The sequence below is a fragment of the Colletotrichum graminicola genome (assembly GCF_000149035.1).
Source record: "Colletotrichum graminicola M1.001 genomic scaffold supercont1.1, whole genome shotgun sequence".
Taxonomy (NCBI): Eukaryota; Fungi; Ascomycota; class Sordariomycetes; order Glomerellales; family Glomerellaceae; genus Colletotrichum; species Colletotrichum graminicola.
The window spans coordinates 734,218-754,955 of record NW_007361005.1 but is presented as its reverse complement, the minus strand read 5'-3'; the positions used below and the strand labels follow the sequence as shown (position 1 = coordinate 754,955).

Here is a 20,738-nt window from a genome sequence, read left to right as displayed (position 1 = left end):
TAATTACGTGGAATGCCAGCCAGATACAATGTCACGTGCAACGGACTTCCCCAGCAATGGGGTATCGCAATGAGCGAATATTTAGATAACAATGATAATACCAAAATGGGTGTGGATATAATGCACACTATTAGCCCCGTTATAATGACTTGTGTTAGTCGCTGTGCCACAAAGCACGCACCCCAGTCAGCTGTTCCTCATCTGTGGCCGCCACCATTGACCAGGTCATTGCAGTCTGACTCTACCTCAGCACTCTCGCATAAATCTCTTCAATGAGGCTCGATGTGAACTAGAGGTATCCAAAAATATGAGGTGGCGGCTGTTGGAAAAGCTTTCGGAAAGTTCCAACGTAGTCAGTGTTTTGCTTTTTTGGCATTATGTTCGAGTGAGAATGGAGAGTACAAGCCAGTTGGGTGTTTGAGTGTCTCTTGAACAGTTCAAAAGGAGAAGAAGAAAGAGGAAAACAAGCGTTGCTTGCATGCAGGCATGGAAATCATCAAAAAGATGCAATAAATAAGGTCAAGCAGGCGAGTTGTCCAGGGTGAAGGAAGCAATTGTAGCCAAGGAAGCGGTTAGAGAAAGAGAGAGAGCATCTGGCGGATTAAGAGACAGATGCTGATGCAGTATCTGGCAGAAACTTGTGTGTGTAAGGCGGCTGAGTGGATGGGCATTTAAGCCATCTTAGCTTTTGTTATGTATACATACCTTACTCGGTCAACTGGTCATTGTTTCATTCTTCTTTCCACCCCATTTGCCTTTTTTTCCTTTTGCCTATAATGGCTTGTCTTTTCAATTGGAGCCTCCGAGACACGGAGGAGAAAAGTCTCGAGAAACTTGAAAACAGCTAGCATCATCAACAGGGTCACCAAATCTTGTTGTTCAATATTACAGCTTGTTTTCACTAGCCCGTCCTTTTGATTTGTGTAAACAACCACTTTCTCATTCTATCTCGACGACGGCCGAGGGTAGAGAGTGTCCGTTCAAGCACCTAGTCTCCTTGTGTTCATGCTCGTCCTTCCTAGTTAGAAACTGCCGCCAAAGCGCACCACCGTCTTCCCCGCCCTTGAATACCCTCGGCAGGGACCAGTTCCTGACGTCCTTCGCCCCGAAGGAGTCTCCAAACACCGCCCTAGTCCCCTCCTCCTCGCTCTCCCGCATGGCTTTCTCGGCGAGCGCACGTGCCCCGCCCTCGCCGACAGCCTCCTCGACCACCCGCTGCACGGGAATCCAGTCCCCCACCTCGTCCCCCGTGACGATCCGCCTCGCCGTACCCGGCCTCCGGACCATGCAAATCAGCTCGAGCCGCCGGCACCGTCCGCACGGCGTCGACGGCGTGGCTTTGGTGAAGGTGCACGGCGAGGCCGTGAGTGTGCAGTGAATGCACCGGCCGCGCGTATGGTCGCGGAAGCAGACCGGGGGCTGTCTCGCCAGGGTGGCGGCCAGGGCGGCGGCTATCTCGGTATCGGTCCTAGGGAGGACAGGGAGGCCGTCAACATACTGCATCTTCGACGGCGGCCGAACCGACAACCTGGGTTCGGGGCACGGGGGGGGCCGGGAAGTGCGTTTCGGACGGCAGGCGGTCTTGGGAGAGGGTTGCAGGGGGAGAACCGGGATGCCTTCAATGTATCGCAATTTAGTAGAGGGCAGAGGACGTGGCTCATCCACGGGGTAGAACCGCACAAGGTTCTCTTTCGGCTCAGACCAAGGCTGGTATTTCTTCGCAGTGGTTTGTGAACTTACATGTACAAATGCCTCAAGGAAGGGAGAACTCGCACTCTCCTGTCGAGTTGTCTGTCTCCTATTGGGCCTGGGACTAGTCGAAGACAACATGATCTGGATTACGTGCTGTCCTCAATCGATATGTTTCGAAACCTGGCAATGTTGAGACAACTTAGCCAGAATGTCAAAGGTGCACTGAAGAGAACTATATAGTTAGACACAGAATACTGAGACGTGCCGGAGTGAGAAGGAGTCCCTGAACAATCGCAAATCCCATTGCATCACCTACTGTAGAGTTGCGGAACAAGCTTGATTGTTGCAAACCACGCGTTTTCACACGCACAATTCCTTTTTTAAGAGTGTAAATATCCCACAAAGACATCACGCCGCAGAAGATAACAATCGCACAAGGCCATTGCCCAGGCCAACTTCAATACTTAGGTATCATGTCATTGTCATGTCAATGAATGACGCGGGGCTTGATAAAGCAACCTAACCTCACTATTTAATACGTTTCCTGGGTATGAATCCCTGTCTAATTCCATAGGAATAAAGAAACCAAGCGTGAAGTTGCGGTTTCTGTGTCGGGTGTATCAAAAAGGCACAAACGTGTCCTTGTCCACCTTGACAACTGGGTGGGATGATTATGACCAAAAGGGCAACACTTGAAATGGTGCGTTATGTACATTGAAAAGTAGGAGCTATCGAGCCCCAAGATCTACCGGATGGGAACATTGATATGCACTACATAATGGTAATAGGAAATGGATCAGTACCCGCATGCAAAGGAACTTCTTGCACAACCTCATTTGGGACACGAGAAGAGCATGTTGCGGTACATGTCGATGGCTGGAACATTTCCTCAGTATTGTTTCAAATAAAGCAGAGCGAAGAACACGCATATCCGCCGGCAATACCTCAAAGGGCGTTTATGCAACACTCCCGCAATAATGTCCAAGCCATACCCATGATCCCCATTGCCATCCGCCTGTGGTCGTCCTGGTGTAATAAAAAGAACACAATGAAAGCCAAGCTGCCATGCCGGTTCAAGGTCCTGTAATACCCCTTCTGCGCACTCGTGCGGATCCTTGAAAAATAGATGAAAATGTCCATGTTATCCAGCCACGCTGCTGATAACTTCGGAGCCGCAAGTTCCCAACGCCAATGAGATGGAGGTAAGAATGAAAAGACAGTCATGTAAAACCCTAAGTATGCAAGTTTGCCTTCCCCCAACGCCAATATATGAAAAGTATTGATCAGTATCCTCAGCTCAGATCGCTAAGGAGACAAGTCGTCGACTGGCCAGGACACTCGACGTATAAAACAAAAGCAGTTATTCGTAGCCGTGAGGCATTGTGTTGATTTTCCTTTTAGTGAAACGAGTTTCAAGTTTCCTTTTGAGCAAGCTTTCGCCCCAGGCTTATGAGGCGTGCGACGGCACGCTACGCAACGTCACGTCACCGCTGCGCTTGCGCCCAGGAAGCTGCGCCGCCTGCTGCGATCTCGATGCCTCTGCAATCATGGCCATCTTTTTGCGGACGGTCGATAAACGAGCAGTTATCATTTGAATCACTAGACAAAGGTCAACATCGGCGGTTAATTCCTGGGAATTGCGCGCAAGACTTACTTCGGTTGACAACCTGCTGATCATCGCTGTCCAGGTCGCTGGAGATCTCCTCACGTGGAAGATCCTTGCCCGAGCTCGAGTAGCGCCGCTTAATCGTGTCCTCGTCGTTGTCCAAGACAGCTTCAAGCATACGAATGGCTGTGACGTAGTAGGTGACGCAACCTTCAAGGTTCTCGTTCGTAATTTCGTCAATGGCAGCGGTTCGGCTCATTTCCAAGGCTCGATCGTACATCAGCTTCTCGGCGCTAATGCCCGGGGTGAGATAGACATCCTTTGTGCCTGACGTAGCTGAGCCAACCGACTCTCCGCCATGGTTACTTGGGTGGCTGGGGTGGTCCTCTGGGAGCTTCTGCTGGACAGCAATGAGCTTCAGGCGGACGACCTCCGTCTTCTCCAATACTTCGTTAAAGCGACTTCGCACCCATTGTACGGTCGAGTTCATTCGTTGAGCAAGGCCTTCCTTGGAAACCTCAGCCACAGATGCTGCTGAGTCACCACGCGTTTTCCGTGTCCACCATAGACTTGCAACGTCCATAGCCCTAGCCAATAGAGTCAGGGCCTTGACGTAGAGAACCAACGCCTCTTCCGATAAGAGGACCTCAGCGTCAATTGTAAGTCCATCCTCGTCTCCAGTGATCTGGTCCGCAGGCATACCGCCAAGTCCATGCTCCATCGATGGTGCGAGAGGGAACAACTGCTTGTACTTGACCTCGGCAAACCCGTAGACGCAGTCACTTCGATGCGCAAAATCTTGGATAAGCTTGACGGCTCGCGCATCTTCATCTACGGGGGCGCTTTGCCTGCCGTCACCGATGAGACCAACAGGGGCCGATGGCGTCGGGTAAGCAGGGAAGGGGCTGTAGAGAGGCGGAGACGCCCCTTTACCACCTAGCACATGCTGAGGAACCTTGAATCCAAACAGACGGACGCTGGCATCAGATATGGCCTTTGCGATAAATCCCTGGGTTGTCGGGCTAGCCGAAAAACTCTTGCCATCATATGAATCGTGACGTTCATGACCGGAGCGTCCTTTGCCCTGTGCAATTTGAACAGCGTTAGAGGGCTGCACACGTCCAGCTCCGGTCGTCGAATGAGGGGGCCCCTGTTGGGTTGCTCGACGGATCATCTGTCCTGACTTGGGTGACAACGAGGTCAGGCGCGGGTTGGCTGCCATTTCGTCGGCAAACGCATTCACCTCTACGTGTTTCTTCTCGACGACGACGTAATCTCGCTCGAATGCGACATCTTGAGCAGCCTTTTCTTGCTCTGTAACGCTTCGCTCCGTAACAGGACGAAGCTTGTTTCTCGGTGAGTTGTCATTGAGATAAGAAGTGGGCGGTGACGCAGAAGCCCGGGCTGAAGGGCGGTTGAGAGACGCATTGGAGAGCCTGTGCGACCGACTGGGCGCAGATGTCGAGGGCTGAGGCAAAGGCGGACGGCGAATTCCCAGTCCCTCTCCAGTCTCTTTCCCTGGCGACTGTTCTGTACGTGTTGTGGCCGTATCGGCTGTAGCCAGTTGAGCCCGACCTTCGATCGGGTTAGGCGATTGCGGTGATCTCAAAGGCCTGTCACGAGGCGACCTGGCCACGTCTCCTTGCTCACGAACAGGTTCGTTCTCGGCTTGTCGACGAAGAGATAAGCGGCGCGACAAAGACGATGTTGAGTCAGATCGTCCGAGAGATCGCAAATCTCGGGATGCTTTTGGCTCCGGCTTAGGAGGGGCATCATCCTCAACCGTACCTGGGATGGGGTCGGTCAGGATTGGGTCGTTGAAGAAGTCTTCGAATCTCATGCGCTCAACAGGGTTGCGAGTGAGAAGTTTGCCGATGAGCTTGACCAGCTCTTTACTGACCACAAGTTCCTTCGGGTACTTAACCCTATCCTCGGCGGCTTCGATCTTACGCAAAAGCTCAACGTGGTTTCGGGCACGGAAAGGAGGACGACCAGTAATCATCTCGTACAAGACCGTCCCGACAGACCAGAGGTCAGCCTTGGCGTCGTACCGCTCATAACGGAGAATCTCCGGTGCCATGTACAAGGGCGATCCGCAGAGAGTGTCGGCGAGCGAGGTTGATGGAAGGACGCGAGCGAAGCCGAAGTCAGCTAATTTCAACATCGGAAGGGATGCGAGGCCGGAATTGGGGATCAGCGAGTCCTGGCTGGCAGTTAAAATCGGGCGGGAATGCGCTTCCCTGAACCTTGGCGATGGCAGAAGGAGAAGGTTCTGGGGTTTAACATCTCTGTGCACATAATTCTTCTCGCGCAGGAACTTCAGGGCACTGCCAAGCTGCTGGAGAAAATGGCGGGTGACAACCTCGTGAAGACCCGAGTTAGGGGTGACGGGGTACTTTCTCGCCATCTCATGGGTTGCAGGATTGGTGCCGAGTTTGTCCCTCTTCTTAATGAACAAAGACAGGTCGCCGAGCTCGCAGTATTCCATCACGAGGTTTATGTGTGTGGCCGATTCGACGCAGTCGTGCAGAGCGACGATATGAGGGTGACGAAGGGTTTTGAGAATCTGAATCTCGCCATAGAGGTTCTCTCTGAGCTTATTGTTGAGCCGGCCCATTTCCACCGACTTAATCGCCACCGTTGCTTTGGAGCTCTATCATCGCGTGTCAGCACATATGAACGATGGACGTATACTCAGACATAGCAGGAGACCGAGAACACATGGCCGTTCAGGAAGCAAGAAGCAATGGCTCAAGGGCAACACATCATTGCTGGGGAAAGCGGCCCTCGAGAGGCAACTGGGGCAGGGAGTCCACGAACCTTATGGTAGCCACTGTAAACCTGGGCAAAGCTGCCCTTGCCGATTTCACCTCCAATCACAAAATCCCCGATGGAAGCATCGCCTTCGCGTCGCCTCCGCGAGGAGGATGAGGTTGGGAGCCGTTCTGCCATGTTTGTCGCCTGTGAGATTGTCTAGGACAGGTGCGAGGTTGAAGAGCAGTCGAGTCCAGGCCGCGGGCCTATTCTATTCGAAAGACGTCGGCGGCGCGCGGTATCGTCATGTACACGTCCGAGGTGGGAGAGAAGATGATCGAGATTGGTCTGGTTGATGAAGGGAACAAGAGGGAAGAGTTGCGCGAAGAAGAAGCAGAGACGGGCAGGTGGGCGCAGCTTCGGGCAGCAGCCTGTATACTGGAGTTATTGCTTCGGCAGGCAGGTACTGTAGAGCAGACAGCAGAGCAGGCAGCTATCCGATAGGTCGAAGACGCACAAGCGACAGGTCGCTGCTGAATGAAAGGGCCGTCGTGACGTCCGTGTGCGGGTACAGGATGGCCTCGAGGACGTAGCCGGGGTAGAAACGAAAGTCGACAGAAGTCAAAGGCGAACACGGATGGATTTATTGGGGTATTGAGATGAGCAAGCGATGATCGGAGGCGAGGTGGGAAGCACCGAATGGTCGAGATGGATGTGACTAATACGGGCGGGCGAGGAGCGTTAAGAAACAAGCTAAGCAGTCGAGGTACCAGCCGTTTGAGGCTCTCGCAATATATGGGAGGGTTTTCGGGGGAGGTTTGCAGCCAAGGTCCAAGGTCAAGCTAATGACTCGGAGCTGAGAAGGCTATTGGCGTTTGTACTCGGCAGGCACCCTGATGGAAAGGAGGTTGTGGACAAGGCAAACGGCGGTACAACGGTGTGGTGTGGGATATGATGTATGCTACCTTGGGTAGGTATGCACAAAGGTCGGAGAAGGGAACCGGGGGCAGAGAAGTCGAGAGTTGTCGTGGGTGGTGGGAAAGCAAAGGAGTTGAGAACGAGACCGAGCGGCGATAGGAGAGAGGGAGAGAGAAGTCGAGGTTGGCGGAAGAGGAAGAAAAGCGGTCGAGATGGGGATGGATGGGCAGGCGACGTAGAAGAAGGTCAAGGGACGCGCCGAAGGAGAGAGTTGAGTGACAGAGACAAGACGGGAGTGACGAGGACGGATGGGGCCCGAAGTGGATAAGGCCGATAAGATAGGGCAAGGTTGTGTGGTGTGCGTGCGGTTGATGCGATAAAGGGTACCTAGCAGTTGGAGCGGCGCAGCGATAGCGCGACGGGGTGGATGGATTGGATGGATTGGATGGACTGCAACAGGGTACTATAGGCACCGTATGAGATGCGCTGCGCTGGCAGCTGGTGGCTCTTGCTTTTGGAGTTTCTACTGAGTAGAGATGGGAGACCGGGGTGATCTGGGGTCTGAGCAGAATGATCAACAAGATGATGCCTCGAGGTTTCGGGGCGCTTGGTCTTAGTCAACCAACCTCCTGATCGGGATGTTGAAGAAGCGCTGATGTGGGCGGCGGCTTGTTGGTGGATGCGCCGTGATGCTATGGGTAGAACAACAGGACGGAGAAGGTGCAGCTAGAGTTGCACACACACACACACACACTCTCTCTCTCTCTCTCTCTCTCTCTCTCTCTCTCTCTCTCTCTCTCTCTCTCTCTCTCTCTCTCTACCCCCCTCTCCCCCCCTCTCCCCCCCCTCTCACTTTCTCTCTCATACATACACACACACCCGGCGAAGTGGTTACAGCCTGCGCAGTCAGGCAGACATGAGTTTTGAACGGGGAAAAAGGAGTTGATGGCTGGGTGGACGGATGTTGAGGTTAGGGGGCAGAGCATGTATCTGTTCCCTGGGGGGAAAGTAAAGGGGATGGATGGATATCGAGGGCAACCAACAAACTTTGAGTCCTCGTCAAAGAATAATACACTACTAGCCTCTCTTTCTCTCTCATTCTCCCACGGCATACAGTACAGTTCCTGGGCGACAGGACGGTGATAGAGCGGGCGGGTGACCTGAGGACGTGCAGCTGGGGGCTCGTGATGCGGTGCGCGGCCCTGTCCGGTGGAGCTCTTTCCCCAAGGTGTGCGAGTGTGCACCTTGCACCTGCTTGCTGCGGTACGTGAAAACAGGTACGTACACTACCGGCTTAATTCCAAGCCGCTCTGGAACAGCCAATGCAGGTGCATCGCGACCGATGGCCCCGCTCATATCCCCGTGGTCACTGGTCAGGGGTCTTTCTGATGGTGGGACGGGGATGCAGCTGGAGAGGGATACCTTGCCTGTACTAGTCCGGTCTCGGTCGCGCAGGAAGGGGAAGGGGGTTAGACAAGCGAGAATGTGGGGAGCAGACTCACAAGAGGGCGAATGGGGGACTGGGCCGAGTAAGGGTATTGGCTGTAGTCGTACTCAAATGCCATCATGGCGCGATAAGGCTCATGTATCGCGATAAGACTAGTAACAAGCACACACGGAAGGTAGGAGGTACTTGCTTGCCTTCACCGCCCACCACCACCACCACCACCACCACCATTACATTACCACCATCGCCTTCCTCGCGTTGCCACTAACGCTCTTCCCCTTCCTTCCTGCACTCCTGCCTATGTCCCGTTGATTACAACACCGGCGACATGCCGGGGGACAGAAAACAAGGGTATGCCGTTTCGGTATTTGCATCTCGTCTCTTTCCGTACCCACTCGCAAGCTCGCTTAGCTTCCGCGTCTGGGAAGGCGGCAGACGTCGAAACAATTCACAAGCCCTTGCCGTCCTTTCCACTAGTAACTACGGATAGTAGGTAGGCAGATGCGGGTGTCCTAGGCAGACAGAGGCAGAAAAGGCAAACAGAGAGCACGGCCGCGACCTGGACAACACTCGGGTGCTGTATGTAATAGTACCTTTCTCACATGCACATGCCTACCTACCAAGGTAGGAAGGAACCTAGAGAGGTACCTGCTGTGCCTACCTAGCTACCTGGGTAGGTACATGGACGAGTACCTCAAAGCTGGGCCTGAGGCACTGTACATGGTTGAACGCTGGCAGTCACCCACTGCCATGATTCCTCGACTCGGCCAACCGCTTGCTTTCCTCCCGCGGAACACAAACAGTTTGCCAGTGTCTCATCTCAACGTACCGTACCTACTGCGTTGTTGCTATGGCGTGCCTCCTCCTCCTCCTCCTCCTCTCGGCCCCTGCGACGAGAAACCTCTATTCATCAACGTCAAACCCCCCATATGTTACGCACTTCAAAATCCAAAAAGGTACGTACATGCTGGAGTCTGGCTCGCAACGCGATGTCAGGTACGTACCTAGACGGTTTGGCTACCTATCGGAACACCTTTCGCCTGGTCGCTTGTCCCTTGTGGCAATTTCATCGTTTACTTGTAATTAAGTACGTAGTAGCTGTGGCAGAAATCTCCGTTAGAACCCCCCTCCCAGCCTTTCCTTGTGGCCTCTAATAGCGTTCAACCGTGTCTCTGCAGCAATCAGTCCAGTGCAAACAGGCGTCTCCTTACATGTTAGACCTGCACATGGCACCACTCTCCCCTGTAGCAGCTTGCCCCCAATGGAACCTTATCCACTCACTTTACCTTAGGTATGGACAGCAACCCTGACGCAGCTAGCTATGCCTGCAGCCCACCTTTCCGGTATTCCACCCGCCCTTCCAGATGCACGCCAGAAGACCCGGCCGGACGCATGAAGCTGCTGCCTTTTGTGTTGTTGCCGAATCGCAGACCTACATTGTTTCGACACGTCAGTTCAGCACAGTTCTCGGCCAGGACAGGATACCGATTGCAGAGCATCTCGTATACCTCGAATGCGCGGCCCAGCCTGCACGTCAAAACGTTATCATCACCCACAGCAGCGTCACTCGTAAACTACTTGGCACTCACCGATGTGGATTTACAGGGACGGGCGGATGCATGTTAAGGCTTGTACACCCGGCACTTGGTCGTCTTTGCCTCCTACTGACAACTCAGCAAACACATGCCATGCCTAGTTATCTCATGTGAAAACGAACAGACGACGGCTTGGCTAGCCAGCTGTCAACCGCGGTTCTTGCGAACCATGGCACAGATTTCACCAACCTAGGTCCCTCGGCTCAAGCGTCCTAGCCGCTTGACCGCTCAAGTCCAAGTTCACGACCCCGAGTCTCCTCAACCCAGCGAGCCATGGCGCAATCTTGTGTCCCACACACTTCCCGCCGATGCTGAACTGTCCCAGGCCAGGTACATGACCCTGATGTTTAGGCCGCCAAAGTCAAAAATCTTTGGCCACTCCCCCCTATGGCTCTGCCTCTGCACAACGCTGTCGTCGACTTGCCGGCTATCGCCTTGAAACTTAGGCTTCTGGTCCAAACAGCGGCCCTGTCTGATCTGTATCTGATCTCATCTTGACTAACAGCAAACGTAAGCCCCATACTTTGGAACGAACTTTGCCTACCCAAGAACACATCGCCTGCAGCCCAGAACTATCACGTCTCCCGGGATGAGTGCTGTCCCTGGTTCTCCTTGTCTTGCCTCAATTGCACAATAAGCCTTATTGTCCAGGCTGCTCGTCGTTCTGCCTGGCGTCAGCTCCCCCGGCCAGCCAACCGGATCAACAGACGATGTCTCCATAGCGGCACTGTCTCGAGAGTCAGGACTTTGTCCACTTTATGTTTCTTCATTGTTAGCGCTGACCGTGGCTGCCCCAGTTCTCTCTCCCTGCCTGATGGGTGAGATAAGGCATACACACAATGTCGAAACGCCGTCCAAACCAACCACACAGCGACGGCCAGCACACTCGGCTACAGTGCTATCGTGATCGGGGTTTCGGGTACCGTTGGAACTTGCACCAGAACCACAACTGCAACTGCAATGCGTCCCTCAAAGAACTCAGGGAGCCAACAAGAATCTCGCTCTCCACCCCGTCTCCGCCGATATTGCGCTACCTTGCAGCAAAGTACCGTGCCGCATCAGTGACCGCCAGGGATGTGCAAGTAGCCCCATGCCAACGACACCTTTTCGTCGTCTTCGAGCACGGCCTCCTCTCTTATCGCCCTCCCATCTTTATGCACCAGAGGCCATCGTTATTCCCCCCTTAAAAATTAAAGAGAGAGAGAGAGAGAGAGAGAGAGAGAGAGAGAGAGAGAGAGAGAGAGAGAGAGAGAGAGAGAGAGATAAATATAAAAAAAAAAAAGACAAAAAAGAAAAACCCTGTTTTGGATCACATCATCTCATGAAACTTATTGACATCACCGACTCTGGTCTCGAATCGCTCACACCCCACATGAACAATTCGCACGAGGTAGGAGGCGAAGCTCAAAAGGCCAAGGCAGAGAGGTGCTCGCTGTGCCTGGCGGCTGACATAGATGGCGCAACCCCCTTCACCAAAACCCTCCAAGACATGCTGTCTTACCAGCCAGCCAGCCACGCTCATGCTAGTGCCCGTCCAGTGCCCCAAAGCGGCAATCCGAACTGGGTCCCGCGTCTTCGGAGCCGTCATCCATTCTCCGCCGATCAGCTTCTTCACACAGAGAGAGTCGGCTTCGACCCTCGACTACACAATCCACTGTACTGTCCACCGATGCGGATTGGCTACAAGTCCCTGATCTTCTATAGGTTCCCCATGCTCTTGTCGGGGTGCTTCTAAGCCTGGAGCAAACATCCCGAGGGGATAGTCAGCAAATAGTTATCTGCATCCCGGCCAATCTTCACGCTTTGGTTCTCCCTTGCATGCAACAACACTAATAAGGCCCGGCCCCATTTTCCCTCCAGACTTGCTCCGACTTCAAGCTCTTAGCTCCAGCCGCCAGCATCTTGGGGAGTGGATGCCCGCAGCACCCGAGGTCTTAGCGCGTTGAAATGCAGCCTCGCCGCCAGAGATCGACGGTCCCTCAATTGTCGCTCAGCCAATCATCCACGCCAATCAGTTGATGCTACCGATTTCGAACTCGGATCAAGGGGCGATGGGGGTGCTGGTACACGCAGGCAGGACGCGGCTCCAGATTCTGGCGATGAGACAAGCCCGGGGAAGCACGGGTTGTGGCCCTCGACCTGTGGCCCAGCATCGCCATTCTCTCGTGTCCTTTTCCCGCGGGGTCTGGAAATCTAGACCGAGCAGCTAGCGGTTTCCTGGACGACGGCCGTGTGTTGCCACTGAGAAGTGCTCGTCACCGAAGTCCATTTGGGCAGTACGCTTTCTTTTTTCTACATCGCTAGATGCGCGGCAGAGTTCACCGACTGCATTTATCGTCTCGTCACCGAGCAGCTTGCCTCGAACCCCTCCTACCGCGCCCTGCACCTTCGACATGTCGTGTCTAATCGAGGCTTTGGGTGATGCCTAGTCTCTGATGCTGCCCACGTCATGCCCGGGCCTTCTGCATGCCGTAGTACCGCACAAGCGGCCCCGGACGAAGGTTTCTCGGGAAGTCATACCATGGCACAACCTCCGCATTCCGCGCACCGGTGTTCCCTGTTAGATGCTCGTTGCCAGACTTGCACGCCTCCTTGGACATGCTCGTTGGTCCAATGAAGTGCTCGATATGCGCCTGACACCGATGAGGCTGGGACTCAGCATGCAGCCAGCTGACTAGGGAAAGCCTCATTTGCGTGCCGGTTGGGCGACACATGGTAGGCAGACTCACGAGGCCGTCATTTGTAGTTGTTCTTGTGGATGTATGTTGCGCAAACGCGCGTCGCGGTTGACAAGTCGTGGAGAGTATCTGCAACCAACCATCCAACAAGGTCGCCGTCTCTGATGCACAACCCCCATCGCCATCTCAGCATTGTACCGGGTGCTGGAGGAGCCGTTGGATGTGTTTCTGGGGCCGCGAGCGCCCGGTTGTGCTTGTCCGACTTGATATATATCAACACGCTCTCCCGCATGAAATCTCACTCGATTCATTTGTTGAGCGGTTCTGGCAAACTGCACTCTTGGATCTAGCCACACGACTTCACATTTCCGGCAAGTACTTGACCTGCCCTCTGGTATCGTTCCGCTGTGTGGTTCTGTCGCAAAGGCACCGCGCTGGTGGCTATCGCGCAAACACATCTCAAAGGTTACAGTTCTTCACCGTATGTTCGAATCGTCTTGTCAGCCGTACATATATTTATCGCGATCGACTTCCAAAGCTATCACAACCCTGTGTTGCAATATCGAGGAACAACAAATGTCAAGTAGCGACACACCCTATGCCTTCTGTGCAGCATATTTCCTGCACACCGAATACGTTCTTTGCATCTACAAGGAGCCTGGGTGAAAAGTCGGGCCCAAACGGGCCCACGACGATGGCTTCTTCGAAGCCACAAGGAATTGTCTAGGACTAAAGGATATCGCCGACCACTTGTTATACAAGTGAACCGTCGGTTGACTAGGAAAAATACACATTGCTCCCTTGAGAACGGATTGTAACGCGGCACCGAACAGTCCATGGCAGCCCTTGACTTTGGGTATCGGGAAGTACACAACAATGCAGTTGTGCAATGGCTTCTCTTGACCAGAAGGGGCAAGCCGTGCCGAACATGCCTCACACACACACACACACGCGCGCGCGCGCGCGCATACACACCTTCTCTCTCCCTCTCTCTTTGTATCCGTATATATGTATATATATCCGAACATGCTGCCCCCCCCCTTTCATCAATCCTGCTTGTGCCGCCAAGCCCGTCCACGTCTGACTGGCCTCGCCGGGTGCGAAATGGCCTCACTGTGAGGACCCCATCATTACCAGTCTGCGTGATGTGACAAGCCAATAGATGGCACACTGTAGGTCAGCCAGCCATCCATCCTGTCAAGTGTTGTGAGCCGAAGTGAAGAAAAACACAAACACAAGCCAAATCCAAGAGCATACAAGCGTGGCCACCACCTCACCTTGTTTCCGCAATCCATACGGTCTTGACCCTCGGAGCCTGTACTGTGTTACACATGAGGAAGAAGCAGCGCACCTTATCAGGATGCATCGTGCATGGGGATGTTGGCGATTAGTGGGAAAAGCTTCGCTGCAGCTCGACGTGTTCACCCCTTGCCGCTACGTGGGCCTGGTTGTCTCTCTGGCTGGCTGCCTACCTGCCGGCACCATATGCAATGCAACCCAACTCGCCGGATCCGTACATCCTCAACAGCTGTCAATACATCAGGCATATGCACGAACCCTTACATACACACGGCGGTGCGACGTGACTGGCATTCTGTGTGTCGTGGCAAATCGTTCTCATGTGTTTACTTTTGGTGCTCTTGCCGTGTATCCAGATTCCACTCTATCGGAATCCGTTGAAGTGCTACACACATGTATGCAAAACTAACAGGTAGCATGAATGGGGCGAATCATTTCCCACCCTGTGCTTCCCACCCGCCGCATGAACTATGCTCCGAACCATAGGATACTGAATAGATCCCAATGCTGCCTGGATAAGGTGGGTGAGAGTGACCCAACCATATCATGAGTCCCCCTTGTAACACAAACATTGGCCCTGGCTTTCGAGGGTATAGAAAACAACAAAGTGCCCAGGATGTGTGATGCTCCTAACGCCCAAAGGGTTACCCAATCGCAACAGCATGCATTTCAACCAATCCCACCATTCCTTCGGGTCCAAATTCGGATTTGAAGAACCACCCGCATCCCCTCCCTTGTGGTATGACGACACCGACACCTCCACGACCGCCGCATGTTCTGTGTGTCCACTGCAGGGATTGTATCCTGCTGACTCCCAAACTGTCATCGCACCGAGTGTTTAGTGATGTGACGCCTTTTCGACGGTCGGTAGCTCCTTGAGGGCCTCGCCGATAATGTTGAGGGCTTTGCGGAGGTCGGTCTCAGAGATAACCAGAGGAGGTGCGAAGCGAATGATGTTCCCGTGCGTGGGCTTGGCCTAATGAAAATAATGCTGTTAGTCTTGTCCTCAAGATGCTCCGTCGGAGTATCGTGTGACTTACCAAAACACCCTTCTCCTTCAGCAACAGGCAAAGATCCCAGGCTGTTCTACCTGCAGCAGCGGACTCGTTGATGACAACGGCGTTCAGAAGACCCTTGCCACGCACCAGCTCGATAATGGGCGAGTTCAAGGCCCTAACGCCCTCGCGGAAGATGTTGCCCAACTTCTCTGCCTTAGCCGTGAGGTCTTCCTCCTCCATGATCTCCAACGCGCGGATCGACACGGCGCATCCAAGCGGGTTACCGCCGTAAGTAGACCCGTGCGTGCCGGGCTCAACCACAAGCATAATCTCCTTGCTTGACAGCACACAGCTTACGGGATACAGGCCACCAGAGATGGCCTTGCCAAGTGTCACCATGTCGGGCTTGATGCCGGCCCACTGGGAGCACAGCATCCGTCCCGTGCGACCGATGCCAGTCTGGATCTCGTCGCAGATGAAGAGCACGTTGTGCTTCTTGCAAAGATCTTGCACTCTCTTTAGGTAGTCATCATCCGGCACCACAACGCCGGCCTCGCCCTGAATAGGCTCGATGATGATAGCAGCAGTGTCCTTGCCGTGCGCCTCGAACACCGCCTCGATATCACCAACGTTGTTGTAACGAATGGGCTGACCTGTTGAAGGATTGAGGGCGCCAATGTTGGGAACATAGGGACCGTAGTTGTCTCTCGACTCGGGGTCAACGGACAGGGAAATCGCCGTCATCTGGCGGGGACGTCAGCGTCAGCGCTCGAGGAATCAGTAGCCGACAGATGACCTGGGATTACTTACCGTGCGGCCGTGGAAGTTGTCATTCACTGAGAAGACCAGAGCCTTGCCCTGTTCAACACCCTTGACCTTGTACGCCCATTTCCGCGCAATCTTGATGGCCGTCTCGACAGCCTCGGCGCCCGTGTTCATGGGTAGAACCATATCATAGCCGAAGACCTGCTGGATCTTCTCAGCCCACTTGGGGAAGACATCGTTGTAGAAGGCTCTCGAACTGAGGGTCAGTCTGCCAGCCTGCTCGGTCAATGCCTTGACCAACTCGGGGTGGCAATGGCCTTGGTTGACGGCGCTGTAGGCGGAGAGGAAGTCGAGGTACTGCTTGCCCTCGGGATCCCAGACGTGGACACCGCTTGCGCGGGCGAAAACCACCGGGAGCGGGTGGTAATTGTGGGCGGCGTGCTCGTTCTCGGACCTGATTGCGGCATCGGTCGAAGAGGCATGGTATCTCGAGTCGACCCCGCCATTGGACTGAGGGGCATCGCCGTTCGCGTGGGGAGCCATTGTGCCTGGTTGACTGAAAATATGTGGGTAGGAGATCAGTTGGAGTGACAATTGATTTGTCAAAGTGAGTGTGTGTAACTTTGGGACAGGTGGCCGTTGGAGAGAAGTTGTGGAAAGTGAGGAAACATCAAGAGAAGAGGACAGGAGCGAGGGGCAAATCGCGGGGTACTAGGTAGTTATACCCTGGCGGGCGGCGAGCGTCCCTGACCCTTGACTAAAGGACAGGTGCGATACGGAAGCAGAAACCTGGCCAGCATGCGGCGGAGGCGGCGGCAAGGGTCTAGCAAAGCCCGGAGGCGAGCAAAAAAAAAAATGTCTGGCTGGCCATAGGCAGAGAGTAACGAGGAAAATCTGAACTTCAGGCGAGCCCGGACCATGGCCTGGAACCAAAGTCGCGGTGTCGGAGTCAGAAGAATGGCACTATGCCTCTAAGTGCAGGTATGATCCCCTAAGCGCAGGTATAAGCGGCTCAAGTGGGTGAGTGGGAAGGATGACGGCCGAGGGAACCATGTAAGGGAAACCATCCCGGTGCCATATCTAGTCACATGGGTGGTGAAGGAGAGGGGTATGTGGCCGAAGGAAAGCGGCGCACTCGGGTGGTTTCTCGTTACTGGAGTAAGAATGCCGTAATGGACAAGAGAAGGCGCGGTCACCCGGTGTTACTGTGGGAGGACCAAATTATGCAAACTGTCGAGCATTGTTGGGGAGGATAGGTAGTGTGCATGGTAAGAGGCGTGATAGGAAACAACACGGTCAGGGGACAAGACATATCCGGCCCAACCAACAAATGGGAGTGGGACTGGAGGGATGGAACGACAAGACGAACAAGACAGCGAAGGTAGGCAGTGCCGATAGCCGGGCATCTATCTATTTGTGCGCGATGACGACGTTGGTAAGACCATCATAGAAACGAATTGTATTCGCCTATCTTCATGCCTAGGCCAGCATCTCTTCTCATTTCGAAGATATCATTTTCAGTGCCTAGGGATCCACAGCATGGAAGAACGAACAGAACGGAAAGAGGCTATCAGGCTATTTGACACAGGCACGAGCAAGACGGACGAGGAAGGTCCTGGTCTCACCCAATGATGGAGTCCCTATTTGCATTCCCGCCGCTCGAAGCCAATGGGAGGAGCCATTTCTGGTGCCGCCAAGTGGAAACCACGACTTTACAGGTAGGTAGGTACCCTTACCATCGTACCTAGCAAGGCTCAAGCCTGAATATCAAGGTTGTACGTAGGTTGGGTGGTCCAAGCGTCTCCCCCATCAGGCTTTCGGCGACAATGACTCTCGGTGCTTTAGTGACCAATTGGTAGAAGGCAACGGCCTGTCGATAAAACTTTAGCGCTCTGCATCCCGTCTCGACATTCCATTAGCGATCAGGAAGGCCAGCATAACAACTTGTTCTGTCTTTCATTCTTCCTAAACCTACTACTGCCTTCTCGGTCCCGGCTGCCAGCACACAAAACGGCCAAGAAAGTAAGAAATAGGAAGAAAAGGGCGAAGGGGGAAAGACGGAAAAAGAGGGGCCTAACAGGAGGCATGCCCAACACCATCAGGATCGATACACACACCAACACAATCCAACACGCAACACGCAACACGCACACACCAACCACTTCCACGTAACGCCTTCTGACTCGCCAACACCGTTTCCTTCCTACGAGGAAAGGACTAATTATCAGCGCATTCCCGGCGTCCGACCGATGATTACGCAATAGCTTCCCTCCTCCGTGACCTCCGCCCACCGTCCCCTCCCCCACCCCCCCCCTCTCCTCCCACGCTGCCCCCTTTTGCCGCTACCGCCGCCGGCCACCAAGGAGAAGGGGTGTCCACGCTTTCTCCACAATGGCTTCCGTCGGCTCTCCGCCTGCCCGCCCCGAACTCCTAATGGCAGTTCGTAACGAGCGCAACAAGCCCGCCGTCTTCCGGTCTCTCCTCGTCATCCGTCTCCTCAACGCCTGGTGGGTCCTCACCTTTTTCCAGCCGGACGAGTACTTTCAGGCCCTTGAGCCCGCCTGGCGCATGGCCTTTGGCGAGGGCAGCGGTGCATGGATTACTTGGGTGAGTTATTGGCGTTGACCCCTCCTCGCGTTTCGCAGCTGGGGCGTCAGATGGCTCATAGGTTTTTAATGCCATGTCGTGGGTTGTTGCTGACTTGCATAGGAATGGAGAAACCAGCTCCGCTCCTCCCTGCATCCCGCCCTCTTCGCCGCCGTCTACTACCTGGCAGACCTAATCGCCCGCCCGCTCCCCTTCGCCAGGCCATGGCTTCTACTCGCCGCCCCAAAGGCCGCTCAGGCCGTCTTTGCCGCGGCCGGTGACTGGTACACCTGGCAGCTGGCTGTCAAGATCTACGGCGCCGATAGCTCCGTCTCATGGTTTGCTGTAAGTCGAGTCCCGCGTTTTCGAGCCCGTTTGGCTGCGCACGCGCGCAAGGGCGGGCGCATAAGAGAAAAACGTCTGCTGAAACCCTCTGATAGCTGTTCATGAGCATGTTCAGCCCGTTCCAATGGTACTGCTCGACAAGAACATTTTCCAACTCGCTTGAGACTGCCCTCACCATCATGGCCCTCAACTATTGGCCATGGGAGCTCCTCGGCGATGCCAAGGCCGAGAAGGAGAACCCCAGGCCTGCGAAATCTATTTTGCACACACCAGGAACCCTAATGAGGTGCGTCTCTCACATTAGAGCAGTCACCTAGGAACTCTCACTCACTCTCACAGCCTTCGTTTCTCCCTCATCCTTGCTGCAGTCGCAGTCCTCCTTCGTCCAACCAACATCCTCATCTGGGCAACAGTAGCAACCGCGACGTTGATCCGGCCCCTCATCACCCGGCACTCCGTTCTCACGGCGCAGGCTGTGCTCATCCTCATCCGTGAGGCTCTCCTCTGCGGCGTCCTGGTACTCTCCGCCTCCCTCACCTCGGATCGTCTCTACTTCGGCGAGTGGACCTTCCCGCCCTATAGGTTCCTCTACTTCAACCTGTCCCAGTCCCTTGCCGTCTTCTACGGCCGCAACGACTGGCACTACTACCTCTCGCAAGGCCTGCCTCTCCTGTCTATCGCCTATCTCCCCTTCGTCCTCATCGCTCTCTACCGCCCGCCGTCGACACCCTCCAAAATTCGCACACAGACTCTCAAGACTCTATCATGGACGGTCTACGTCGTGATCGCGACGCTTTCCCTGGTCTCCCACAAGGAAGTCCGCTTCATCTACCCCCTCCTCCCGATTCTTCACGTTCTGGCCGCCGCGCCCCTGACGGGCTTCTTCACCTCCCCTGCCCCGAGACCGACCTCCAAGTCCCCGCTTCCGAAACCGCGACTCCGGCACAAGCGCCTTCTGACATCCGCCCTGGCCCTCCACGCCCTCCTGTCCTTCTTCCTGACTCTGCTCCACCAACCAGCCCCCCTGACGGTTCTTACCTTCCTCCGCAACTCCTACTCCCGTCTCCATCCCGCCACCTCCGCTTTGTCCGTCCCCACCAACTCCTCGTCGGAAGAACTGTTTGCCTTCTTCCTCACCCCGTGCCACTCGACACCCTGGCGCTCCCACCTCATCCATCCGACCCTCCGCGCCCGGGCCCTGACCTGCGAGCCGCCCATCCACACGGCCCCCAACACCCCAGAACGCATCGGTTACCGAGACGAAGCGGACCGTTTCTACGACGACCCCCAGCTGTTCCTGTCCACAGAGCTGTGGTCCACAGGTGACACGGAGACGGACAGCCCCGTCGCGGACGAGAACGCGTCCTCCGCACCGCTAGCGGCTGCCGAGGACATGCCCCGCTACATTGTCGGCTTCGAGGGCATCGAGCCCTGGCTCCTCGACTTCTTCGACGGACCCCACGGCCAGCGATTCGGCGTCCGCCCGAGGCGAGTCTGGCAGGGCTGGAACGGCTTCTTCAACGAGGACCCCCGGCGGCGAGGGAAACTTGTCGTCTGGGATACGGGGCTGTATGCCACCGTGTCCTAGCTGCGTACCAACAAAACACCTGAAAACAAACAGGGAACCTGGCAAGTGAATGGGCTGGAAGGCGTGATCTGGGCCAAAAGGCACTCAGATGGTCCTCCTCCTCCTCCGGAACAGGGTATGTAAATCATGTATTATATACAATATGTAATTAACCTTCACATGAAGCTGAGGAAACCCAAACATGCCGTAAGTCATCTTCGTCATATAGAACTAGCACACCCTCCAAGTGGGATGCGTGGACCCAACACTTACCGAAGCGTTGACAAGATTACACACATACGACAGAACACCAATGCGGAATGATGGCCCGCTCGTAGTGGATCGAAATTTCAAAATGTCGTTTCTTTTCCATTCAACACGAATAATCCAAATCCCTTGGAACGTCAGGAGGGTACTCAGGGCCTGCTGCACTCGACAACGCCTACTTTGCTAGAGCCCCTTCATAGCGAGCGAGCCCGTGGGCAATG

At 54.7% G+C, this 20,738-nt stretch overlaps 6 protein-coding genes across 6 annotated transcripts; 1 reads left to right on the top strand and 5 right to left on the bottom strand.

The window, feature by feature from the left end:
* Positions 1 to 939: 939 nt before the first annotated feature.
* GLRG_00200 (uncharacterized protein) lies at positions 940 to 1,503 on the bottom strand (the record flags this gene model as incomplete). The annotated part of the gene is made up of 1 exon (XM_008090885.1): positions 940 to 1,503. One exon carries the CDS (start codon positions 1,501 to 1,503, stop codon positions 940 to 942), a length of 564 nt encoding a protein of 187 aa, XP_008089076.1.
* Positions 1,504 to 2,637: 1,134 nt separating this feature from the next.
* GLRG_00199 (uncharacterized protein) lies at positions 2,638 to 2,916 on the bottom strand (the record flags this gene model as incomplete). The annotated part of the gene is made up of 1 exon (XM_008090884.1): positions 2,638 to 2,916. The coding sequence occupies one exon, from the start codon at positions 2,914 to 2,916 to the stop codon at positions 2,638 to 2,640; it is 279 nt and encodes a 92-aa protein (XP_008089075.1).
* Positions 2,917 to 3,139: 223 nt separating this feature from the next.
* GLRG_00198 (uncharacterized protein) lies at positions 3,140 to 6,250 on the bottom strand (the record flags this gene model as incomplete). The annotated part of the gene is made up of 3 exons (XM_008090883.1): positions 3,140 to 3,291; positions 3,347 to 5,951; positions 6,119 to 6,250. The coding sequence occupies 3 exons, from the start codon at positions 6,248 to 6,250 to the stop codon at positions 3,140 to 3,142; spliced, it is 2,889 nt and encodes a 962-aa protein (XP_008089074.1).
* Positions 6,251 to 12,459: 6,209 nt separating this feature from the next.
* On the bottom strand, positions 12,460 to 12,752 carry GLRG_00197 (uncharacterized protein; the record flags this gene model as incomplete). Its single annotated transcript, XM_008090882.1, has 2 exons — positions 12,460 to 12,682; positions 12,742 to 12,752. 2 exons carry the CDS (start codon positions 12,750 to 12,752, stop codon positions 12,460 to 12,462), a joined length of 234 nt encoding a protein of 77 aa, XP_008089073.1.
* Positions 12,753 to 14,827: 2,075 nt separating this feature from the next.
* GLRG_00196 (ornithine-oxo-acid transaminase) lies at positions 14,828 to 16,295 on the bottom strand (the record flags this gene model as incomplete). The annotated part of the gene is made up of 3 exons (XM_008090881.1): positions 14,828 to 14,965; positions 15,030 to 15,731; positions 15,798 to 16,295. 3 exons carry the CDS (start codon positions 16,293 to 16,295, stop codon positions 14,828 to 14,830), a joined length of 1,338 nt encoding a protein of 445 aa, XP_008089072.1.
* Positions 16,296 to 18,143: 1,848 nt separating this feature from the next.
* GLRG_00195 (Alg9-like mannosyltransferase) lies at positions 18,144 to 20,271 on the top strand (the record flags this gene model as incomplete). Its single annotated transcript, XM_008090880.1, has 4 exons — positions 18,144 to 18,359; positions 18,462 to 18,683; positions 18,779 to 18,969; positions 19,023 to 20,271. The coding sequence occupies 4 exons, from the start codon at positions 18,144 to 18,146 to the stop codon at positions 20,269 to 20,271; spliced, it is 1,878 nt and encodes a 625-aa protein (XP_008089071.1).
* Between the last annotated feature and the right edge of the window lie 467 nt (positions 20,272 to 20,738).